The 10,770-nt window shown below is 51.0% G+C and overlaps 2 protein-coding genes across 2 annotated transcripts; one reads left to right on the top strand and one right to left on the bottom strand.

Moving 5' to 3' along the window:
- Positions 1–529: 529 nt before the first annotated feature.
- On the top strand, positions 530–2,611 carry FTJAE_14211 (inorganic phosphate permease; the record flags this gene model as incomplete). The annotated part of the gene is made up of 2 exons (XM_037347423.1): positions 530–1,045; positions 1,115–2,611. The coding sequence occupies 2 exons, from the start codon at positions 530–532 to the stop codon at positions 2,609–2,611; spliced, it is 2,013 nt and encodes a 670-aa protein (XP_037198781.1).
- Positions 2,612–3,286: 675 nt separating this feature from the next.
- FTJAE_14210 (uncharacterized protein) lies at positions 3,287–6,922 on the bottom strand (the record flags this gene model as incomplete). The annotated part of the gene is made up of 5 exons (XM_037347422.1): positions 3,287–5,550; positions 5,600–5,723; positions 5,774–6,414; positions 6,496–6,591; positions 6,700–6,922. 5 exons carry the CDS (start codon positions 6,920–6,922, stop codon positions 3,287–3,289), a joined length of 3,348 nt encoding a protein of 1,115 aa, XP_037198780.1.
- Positions 6,923–10,770: the final 3,848 nt, after the last annotated feature.

Raw genomic sequence — 10,770 nt, 5'->3', positions numbered from 1 at the left:
GGAGCTATCCTATCCTGCACACCCTCCCAATCTGACCCCAGAGATCGACTTTCGTCCACACGTTCTCCCACGAGGTTAATTTACGTCTTCTTACTGGCTGCTTCTTCTTCAAGATGCCCGTCACACTCGTCTTGAAAATCCGAGCTCTTGTTGCTGCTATCTCGGTCGTGATGTAGTTCAAATACTGCCCTTCCTCGCGCCATGAAGAGCCGTCAGTTTCCCGTTTCCCTCCAGAGCCAAGACAAGACAATTCCAAGTCTTGAATTCCTCAATTGTTCGTTGTTCGTTCCCGACCCAATCTAAGGCGGGCCCTCGGCAATTCTTCTTTGCCTCCAGCATAAAACTTTTCTACCCCGTTGGTGGTTGGCATTTTCGCTTTGCGCATGGAATATACATCTTGTTCCACCTAGTCTACCTACCTAGTTATTCCTGCCTCTTCATATCAACAAACCCCCCATACACAACTGCGGGATCACCTTGAATCACGTACCTTCACCATCACCCGAGGCTCCAACCGCCTTCTCTCAAAATGGTTCACAGGCACCATCACCATGAGTCTACAATCCCAGGCGAGATCCCTGTCCCGCACGGTCCTCCAGACAGCGATTCTGAGCACATCTCAGATGAGCCTATCGCATATGCCACTGCTGATGAGCGCCGCATCTTCAGCCATGTAACCCGCCCAGACGACTCCTACACTGAGGACGGTGTCTACTGGGCTGATCTGCCACTGGCTCAGCGTTATCGCTTCGTTTCAAGGGTCGACAACGATGCTGCCAAGGAGGAGGCCAAGACTGCTTGGTCCATGTTCAAGGAGGACCCTCTTTCGCCTTTCTCGTGGTATTTCCGCCATGCTGTCATTCCTGGAGCCGGCCTTGGTCTGGAGGGTTATGTTCTCTTCTCCATTGGCAACCTTGAGCCTCTCTTCAAAGCTGTCTGGCCTGATTGCTGGGGCAAGGAGCCCACTACCTGCTCTCACAACTGGATTGCCTCCGTGACATACCTCGAAATTATCGGTATCATGGTTGGCCAGGCTGTTGTTGGTGTAAGTTCTCCCTCCTCCTTCTGTTATCACCGTATATATGGTAGTTTCCATTGTACTGACTGTTCGTAGGTTATGGGAGATTGGGTCGGTCGCCGATGGGGCCTCATCCAGGACGCTGCCATCATGTTTATCGGTCTGCTCATGCTCACTGCTTCGTGGGGCCTTACCCTCCAAGGCTGGGTTATCTGCTATGCCTGGTCTCTCTTCTTTTACGGTTTCGGTGTTGGTGGCGAGTACCCCATTACAGCAACTTCTTCTCTTGAAGGTGTTTCTTCTGGTGGAAGGATCTCGACTCGTGAAGATCGTCTGCACCGCGGCCGCCGTGTCACCACGGCTTTCCTCATGCAGGGCTGGGGCCAGTTCGTGAACCAAGTCATCCTCATTGTTCTGCTCGCCATCTTCAACAACGGAAAGAGTTCGCCTCCCTACAGCAAGTCGGCTGCCCAGTACACTTTCCGACTGTCCTTTGCATTCCCTGCCATCGGTACGCTCTGGCTCCTCTACTATCGTACTTACCGGATGCGCAGCGCTGGTAAGCAGCTCGCTGAGGCAAAGAAGCGCTCCAACGTCACTGGCTATGATGTGAACGCTCTTCGCCACTGCTTTACCAACTTTGGTGGACGTCTCTTTGCTACTGCTGGTACTTGGTTCTGCAATGATGTCTTCTTCTACGGCAACAAGCTTTTCCAGGGTCAATTCATCAAGGTCATCTCTCCCGACAGCAAGTCTATCTTCACTACGTGGACCTGGAACCTTGTCAATATCACCGTCTCCCTGGCCGGCTACTATCTCGCATCTCTTCTCATCGATAACAAGATGTACGGCCGGAAGATGATGCAGCAAGTGGGCTTCTTCATGTGCTTCTTGATGTTCGTTATCCCCGCCTTCAAGTTCGACTACTACACCAGTCCTGCGGGAATCCATGCTTTCCAGGCCATGTACTTCATCTCGTCCTTCTTTAACCAGTTCGGTCCCAACTCGGTCACCTTCCTCGTGGCTGGTGAGGTGTTCCCCACGCCCATCCGCGCTACTGCCCACGGCTTCTCCGCCTGTATCGGTAAATCTGGCGCTCTTCTCGCTTCCGTTCTCTACAACTACATTGATGACCAGACTAAATTCTACGTCGTCCCATGGTTCGGTCTCGCTGGTATGCTTCTGACTTGGATCTTCCTTCCCGACACTACCGGTCTTGATCTTAAGGAGCAGGAGCGCCGCTGGCACTATATTCGGGATGGCAAGGAGAGTGAGTACCACGGTGTTGCTGTCAACCCTACTCATTTGTCTCTGTGGGAGCGCTTCCGAGGTCTCGGTAAGAGCTACGACCCCGAGGCTGACTGGCGGGCCAAGGTCCAGGATATGCGTACCGAATGGGAGCTTGTCCAGGCCAGCCGCGGTCCCAAGGAGACTGAAGGTGCCATGCCCGATGACGGCGAGTTCTCGCCAGAGATTCATGAGTTCTTCAAGCGCTCCAGCCCCAAGCACATTGGCCGTCGCGACGAGTCTCTCATGGTTGATCCAATTAATGAGAAGACGGCTGTGCCGTCGGATGATTCTAATTCGAAGTGATCATGTCCAAGCATGGTTGTATTCGGAGCGAATCACTGCGTCACACACATTTTATTCCGTAGCAGTCAGCGGTTTATAGCATGATCTTGGCGTCTGGGTTTAATATATCACTAGTTAGTCATTCCTAGTTTCGGAATTTAAAAGTTCCCGTATGTCACTTTGATACATGAGGACGTATTATTATGATGCATGTCTAAACGGGAGAGGGTCAGATGAATCATACATCAGCCCAGACTTCGGCTTCTACAATAAGTACGTATCTCAAATCTTGTCTTGCCAATGATCAAAGAGGTTTGGTGACATGTAAGAGATGTAACGATAATGGGCCAGTTGCAACTCCAAGTTGCGTACTAGACTAAATATAAATATAAAAATATAATGCCTGATCAAAGGATATGCTGATAGTAAAACAAAAATGCGACCAATGCCGCCGTAACTCTTGGTGGTATCTAGAATCGAACTTATTCCTGCCGTGCACCAGGCACATACTCTTAATGATGCTAAAAATAACAAAAGGGAAGAAGGGAGAGCAGAAAAAGAAGAAGTAGTAGTAATGATGAAGAATCGCTTCACTGCCCCTATCGTTCAATATAATCCCAGCCGTCTCGTTCGTTCAGTTTTCATCGGACATCGTAGTAGTCCTGTCAATTGTACAGCCCATTTTGCGATCAAATGTTATTGGGGTGATCCTTGCAGTCGGGTTGGCTGACTTGATGTATTTGTCGTTGGCACAATTACGCCAAGCACACAGTCATCTAGATGTTCATAGAAGTCCTGCGCAGTACCAAACCCGTTCTTGCATATAGAGCATCTTGCTTTCGTGCCTACAGGATCATCCACCCCTGGTAGCCGGTGGCCGCTGCTATGGCCTGTCTGGTCAACTTGATGGGCAGCAGTTAGGTGCCGTTTGAAGACATCGGCACGAGTGAAGACTTTTTCGAAGGGGCTGCCAACACCAGGACAGAATGGGCATACCATCGTTCCACGATAATGAGTAAGAGCATGGCGATTCTTATCGTACTTGCGTGCGAATCCTTTCGTATGGTACTCGCATGTTACAATAGGGCATTTTTCAGGCCGCTCTTCTTGGTGTGTAAGCATGTGAGAAGCCAGGTCGCGAAACTCACGACCACAATCCGGATGAGGGCACCTGGTGCGATTTTCAGTAGGCCGTCGAGGCGGACTTGCTCGTTCGATTGGTATTGATGGTTCGATAGAACTCGACGAAAGTAATGGACCTAAGGTTGAAATTGCTGGTAATGCATCGGGAATCGTGGGGACTTGTTGGGGTATTGGATCTCTGTAGTCAGCGGGTGCTGGATAATCGTCCATGTCGTCTTCACCGCTGGAGATATGCTCTTCCGGAACATCGATCGATTGGCGCACTTCTCGCATCCAGTCCTTCAAAATACTCATGGATGGCCAGTCACCACTAGCTTTACCCACTCGATGAGGTCGGAAGTGTGCGCGGCGGAGGTGTGCAGCAGCGTTATAATATGCGCCATAGCGCTTCTGTGCTAAGCATGCTTTGCATCTTGACAACGGAATCACTGGTTGGGGGGCAGAAGGCATTTGGTTCTTGGGTTCTTTGCAGACCCATCGCTTGACCGTGGCCGAATGTTTGGCATCAATATGGCGGCGTAACTCGTGGTCACCACGGAAACCATCTGGATGTTCATTACACTTGTCGCAGTACACGCGGCGTAGAGAAGTTCGACGAGAAGGTGGTTTTAGCCTTGACGGAGAAATTGGTTCACCCGAAAGTCGTCGGGATTCCAGACGTGGTGACACATCGTCACCTATCGTATGTCTGCGGCTGCGTCCACCGACATCACCTGGCAATGAGAACTGACCAGGCAAAGGGAAATCCGACCGCGAGCCAGAAGGTATATATTGTGACGACGGACCTACTGAAGTGAGGGAAGGTGTGGACTTCAGGTAAAGCTGTCTTGCCGTGCTCTCTGGTTGTGTGGTGGGGAAACCCCTCGAGCCCCTTAAATCTAGTGATTGCCTTCTGGGCAAAACAAAGCCGTTAAAACCAGCATTAGGGACTTCCCCCATACCGAGATTCATAAGAAAATCAAAGCTCGAGAATAAATGCCGTGGCGGCCACTGATCTCGACGGATGATTCTTGCAATGTTACGGGCGATGGGGTCTTCGAGCTCAGATACATTGGACAAAGGATCGTTTGAAGCAGCGAACAGAGAGACCAAAGCTTGGTAGACACTTCGAATGACTTGGTCAGGTCGTTCCGTGGGTGTTGTGCTGGCCTGCGATGGATCGCTTCCCTGAAACGACAAGGCAATGTCAACCAATATGGTGTTAACGGCACTAAAGATGCAGATCGAAATGAAGACCCCTAGCCATTGCCTCAGGCCCATAGTAGGTAAAATAGAAGCTGCGAAATCCAGAGATATCAAGTACCGTCGGGTGCACTCCCTCAAGGAAACGTTGCGCTCGGTAGACGGGCGATGATCAACAGGCGTGCGCGGAAGATAGGTGCCTTCGCTCCGTAATGATTGACTCGGCTGAGAAGCATCGTAAAATATGATTTCGCGCAAGAGCTGCTTGACGCGAAAAAGCGAGGGATGTGTCGTTTGTTCCTCTTCCCGGGACATGGAAAGTTGGCCGCTGGCACTCAACAGCTCCAGAATATCAAAGGCAGCACCCCGGAAACTTGGGCTAGAAGCAATGAGCTGCAGGACAGGTGGCGCTGTCCCTTGATCGTGGTAGCCAGGACCTAGAGGCTGGTTAATACGCTCATCAAGGCCAGGCTCTCCATCCTGCCACCAAAAAGTATCCTGAAAATCAAGCCTCCAGGCAGGCCTTTTTACGGCTAACAAAGTGGGGTTCTGGGCGAGTATTTGATCGTTGATGCTCCCTCGCCGAGGATAAGAGGGTGTTAGCGGTGTTTGAGGTTGTGACCAGGCGAACGATCCTATCAAGGGTCAGCTAAAGCGGAAAGCTGGACAAAGAATGGCCGGTACCTTGAAGCAAAACATCAACAAGAGAGGTCACTGATCCACGATAACATCCCAAGATACTCCAATGTGCCTCGGACTCGGATGACGGCATCCCCGAACATCGGGAACAGGGGTTGTTTGCATCGCACTAGAATGGTAAGCACTCAAGGTCACTCAGCAGATAATGGTGTGACCTACAGGTCTGTTCGAAGCTCGACATCGAAGACACGGGTCATTGTTGTGGAGTAGCTTCAGCTCCCCTATTGACTTCAGACGATCATGTCCGACGCGAGCTCTTTTGAGAGGAGGCAGCTGTGGGTCAGATGTGGTTTCCTCGCCGCTTCTTGACAGCGCAGTTTTGGGGTCCGAGAAAGAGAAGCTTGAACTGTGGTCCCTTCTTGTCGTCGCTGTGGAGGCGGTTGAGGGTGTCGGGAATGGTAGAGGAGGGAGATTAGTCGTTACGAGTGTGGTTGGGGGTTGAATAGGCGGCAACCGATCCCGAGGCAGAGCACCGCTACCTGTCTCTGGTATTTCGGAAACATTCGAAGAGCTCTGGGCAGGCACAAATGATCCAGATTCACCTGCAGTCTTCGCTAAGTGCAGTCGAAGGTGGTTGTCCCGTTCCAGATGCGTCGAGAATCCATAAACATAGTGGATGCATTGTTCGTCCCAACACTTAAAGGGTGCCCTCGAGAAGTTGGTAATGGAAGTAGATGCCGCGGAGGGGAAAGAGTGTGTTACTCGATCATGATGCGCAAGATGATGATCGAGCCATGATGTATATTCTTGAGATGGCGGAAATGGAGATGAGCCTTTTAAAGCGCGGGCAACGTCCATGTCTATACTGTTAGTTCTACCCATATCAGATACTCTACGGGAGGTTGCAAGATAGACCGTGCACAGCGAGGTTCTTCACTTACTCTGTTGCTTGCATGCAGCTTCGAGGCATTCACAACGATACTGGAGAGCCCGGGCCTCTTCAGCTTCAGAAAGAGAGGGGATGTTTGATGAAATGCCTACAAAAGTGAGAATTAGATATGACTCGGTATATTCGCCACAGACTGTGGAAGATAAAAATCTTGGTGACAGCGCTCCAAAGTAATGGAAAGCGGAACAGAGCGTACCGTAACGTTCGACAAGATTTTCGAGGGCACGAAGTTTGTGCCGCAGCATATCGACCTCGACAATGGCATTGAGAGTAACATGTCGACCTTGATGATTTGGTGACGGTGCAACTGCCTCCGACCCAGTGCCTGTATCAACCTGAGGTCGCTGACGTTGGCCGGCAAGATCAAGATGGGACTCCGGGTCGGATAGGCCCCGTGGAGTGTAGTCATCCCGGCTCATCTCTGGACCAGATCATCTCATCTCGTCCAGAGTAGACTTTTCTATGAGTTCCTGTTGAATGGGCCTGAGCTGCTGAGCATGGCTGGTCGCCTTTCCGGGAAGTTCGCTGGCTGGTTACTGTTCGCATCTGCCAGTGGCCATTTGTCGGTGGTACACAACAGAAGGTGGGCAGCCGTCGCCCGAAGCAAGAGACTGAGAGGATTAGAAGGAATAATTAACAAGACGAGAGTATGAGCCCCCCCGGACGGGCAATATCAAAAATCGATCCGGAGGCTCTCGTGGAGATGTTAGAAATCAAGACGAATGAACGAGCCAAGATTTATCAGAGGGCACGAGCGCACGACATTGCATTGTGCTGGGCCCTCACCCCCCAAGGCCCCGGCCATGTGTGAGGCACAGCGAGGGAGTGAGGGCAAAGAGTGAGCAAGGTGGGGCATAGCTCCCCCGTCACGGCAGATTTGGAGATAGTGCCGACAACGATGCGGTACGGTCTCTGGGCCTGGATCCGTCTGGAGCCCGCAGTTAGCCAGGTATAAAGCGCGGATTGCAAGGGCGCCGCAGGGTACAACGCTTTGTATTCGCTGTCGAACTCAGTTGATTACAGGAGAGCTTCTCAACTGAACAATGGGCGGCAGAGTGAGAAAGGGCCGTGCTTCTCTGCGCATGTTGGCACGGTATCTAACCTGTTGTAAAGCGCTGGACAACTCAGTGCGAATATTGGCTTGTCAGTATCGTTGGAGGTATCCCAGGGCCATGATCCCAATGACAGACAGCGGGGAACCACCCACCAACCGGGTCCTAGCAATAGCCACGAGTCCAGGCATGAGAGCGATTCCAGCACCACAACCCTGCGCGAGCTGTTCGTCCCGTTCGCCCTGCTGGCCCAGCTCGCCCCCTCGTCCGCATGCTCCATCACGGTGACCTTGCCATGGTAGCCTTGTCGGGGTAGTAGCCCCTTCTCGGTCGTAACCCTGTCATGGAAGGTGGCCAAGCCTCCCAGGTACAACGGTTATCGAGCGGGAGGAGCGTCAATCGACGAGAATGTCAAGAGCTGAGCACAGTATGTCTATCTGGGCAGCTGGCTTTGGTGCCGCCTGTTACATTTCTCGATAGCCATTGTTTATTACGGATAGAGTAGAGAGGCTGCAGGAACTGAGACAACGTGGGCGTAGCTCAAGCCGTTGCTGTGGCTTTGCGCCCACGCTTGTCATCGTGGGCGGTGCATGTGCATGCTGGCCGATCCTTAGCGTTGGTACTGTCTTTGTTTGATATTGTTTCTTTTCATGTTCGAATCGCAGCGCCATGTCTCGCCGCAACGTGGACAGCTTCAGTACGCGCTTGACCCTCCATTACGTTTCGTTCTTTGGCTGAGAAGATTCAGTGGGGCTGGTGATTTCCCTGGCGGTACTGTAAGAACGAGAGGACGTTTGGTGAGGCTACTTGACCAATTCCCAGGCCCAAGGTAGCTCTCACTGTTTTGCTCTCGGCCGGGCTTGGCTGGGTTTGAGATTGTCCAAGGGAGAGAGATTGCTAGGATAATGTGGCGAATGCGCCTAAAAGTTCCGACCGAAACCCTCGGGGTTGTCTAGTCTAATCTGGTTCAGAGTCAGAAATGAGATGACCGGAGAACCAGAGTGATAAAGCGCGGAAGATAGTTGACGAGCAAAAAGGCCAGCAGCACCTGAGGAGGTCACCCCATGTTCGTCCCTGTTGTCGACGCTACTGCAAATGGAGGTGTTGTGCTGGAGGCACCTGTATGTATGGGACTATGTTGCTGTACTGAGCATTGGTAGTGTGTCCGTCTTTATCTGTCCTCAAAGACACGGTCTTCCCTGCATATGAGTGATCGACTACGACCTTGCGAGATCAGCGGAAATTTGAGCGGCCTTGGGAAGCATTGATCAAGCGTTTTTTTATCTGACTTTGCCGAGATTGGCATTGTGAAGCTGAGAGTCTGGAGACCATGGCTGAGGCGTCATGCTACGTATTGCCATATCCTGGGTAGTAAAGTTTAGTATAGCCGGGACAATTTACCCAATCCCATGGCAATGAAGAAGCTAGGAGCTAAGTGAGATGGAGATAGTAAGGTGTAGTCGCCTGGTAAAAGCTGTAGCTCAGGTACCCTGGGCCTGGCCCAAGCTCTTTTGGAGACTGTCAGAAGTCAGAACCGGAGGGGCCTGGTCATTCATTCCTCTTGTATAGGTACCTGAGTTGGTGGTAGGTTGGCAGGCAAGTAGGCATTTCTCTGCAAGAATTTTTGGTTGCTACCCGTACTCTTCCCCACGTCAAAGAAGATGACTGACTTAGGTAGGTACCTAGGTAGGTTGATGATAAAAGTCGGTAAGCTTGTGACCATGAGCTAAGAGCGTGCAGTGTCACTGCCCCCGACAACGGAAGACGGGACGGGATTGTGGGTGTGGAAGAAAATTGTGGATGTCAAAGTCCATGTTGATGTGGATGCTGGATGGCGACAAAATGGACCATGCTCCTTCCCGACTGGAACTCAAAGTTTTGAAACCAGAGAAAGGGCCAATAGGAGAAGCGGCTTCTGGAACCCTGGACAGCCCACATCAACGGTTCTTAGGCAGATGCAAGGATGTTAGTGTTTAGCGGCCACGCATGCAGCACAAGTGCACATTCAATCGAACGTGAGTAGAAGACATGGGCCAAACAGAGCAGGAAAAAAAAAGAAAATCAGGGAATAGAAGCTTGGGTACAGAATATGTTGCCAAAGACCTACATAAGTTATGACTGATGCAAGGTTTTAGACCCTGTTGCAAAGGATTAACTGTTTAGAATAGTCTTCTTTTATCACTTCTTTCTTTCCCTCTTGTTTTATTTAAAGATGAATATTTAATTACAAGAACAATAATCGCCGAGGGCAGTAGGCACTCTTACCTAAGGCAGATAAAAACTGTGTCACTTTTACCTGTAATCCTCTGCTGAAGTTTCCTGATTTCTATCCGACCTAAATAATGGGTACCTACCAAGGTAAGGTACGGATTAGGTATGAGGGAAAGAATGGAAGGTGGGCACAGGGGAAGAAGCCACAGGGCAACGCCCAAGCGTCCCCGCTTCTTCAACCGTCCATTGCAAAGCCACGAGTTTTGGAAATAACCCTAGTCGACCCTTCATCTCGTTGGTGTTCGAGGCTAAAAAGGCAGCCCATGTCTGAATTTATGCGACATTTACCTTAGCATGAGGCATGGCCATCGAGGTAATTAATTCCTAAATTGCGAGCTGGGCTTCTAGAGAAAGACCTGCAGCACCTTATCTTATTACCGCACCTTGCCTTGTTCCCCCCCCAGCTGGGCCTCCCTTAGCCAAACATGGATTACCTATGATCAAGCTCTTGAAGCCAGCCCATTCCTGGCGCTCGACGGAGCAAGTGTCTACATCTAATTTCTTTCTTCATCTCGATGACCTCAATTTCAAGGAAAACCTGCAACCAGACATGTCGTATGCTTAAAGTAGGTACTAACCTAGGTATGGTACCTTGGGTAAAGTGCTCAGAAAACGTCCCCCACCAGGCAAGTTTGCAAAAGTCACTAAACGATACCCTGGCCTCGCGCAGGGGCGTTAGAAAACAAAACCTCAGAGTTTGACTGAGAATGCCAAAATAAACTCATCAAATATTCTCCCAAGCGTAGCGTTGACATACCCAAGTATATTCATCGTCTGGGAACGACGTCCTAAGTTTTATTGCCATCCCTAGTAGCCTGGTAGGTAATAGGTATGTACTACAAGACCATGTTCCCAGCTCATCGGCAAACATTCAAATGCCCCAGCCTCTCCCCCCCCCCCCCCAAGCCTTGATGTGCCACACACCCTCGCCCCCCCCCTCCTCC

Source organism: Fusarium tjaetaba, assembly GCF_013396195.1.
Source record: "Fusarium tjaetaba strain NRRL 66243 chromosome Unknown NRRL66243_c0000615, whole genome shotgun sequence".
NCBI classification, from domain to species: domain Eukaryota; kingdom Fungi; phylum Ascomycota; class Sordariomycetes; order Hypocreales; family Nectriaceae; genus Fusarium; species Fusarium tjaetaba.
The sequence above is the reverse complement of the archived record's forward strand: the minus strand, read 5'-3'. Positions and strand labels throughout refer to the sequence as shown.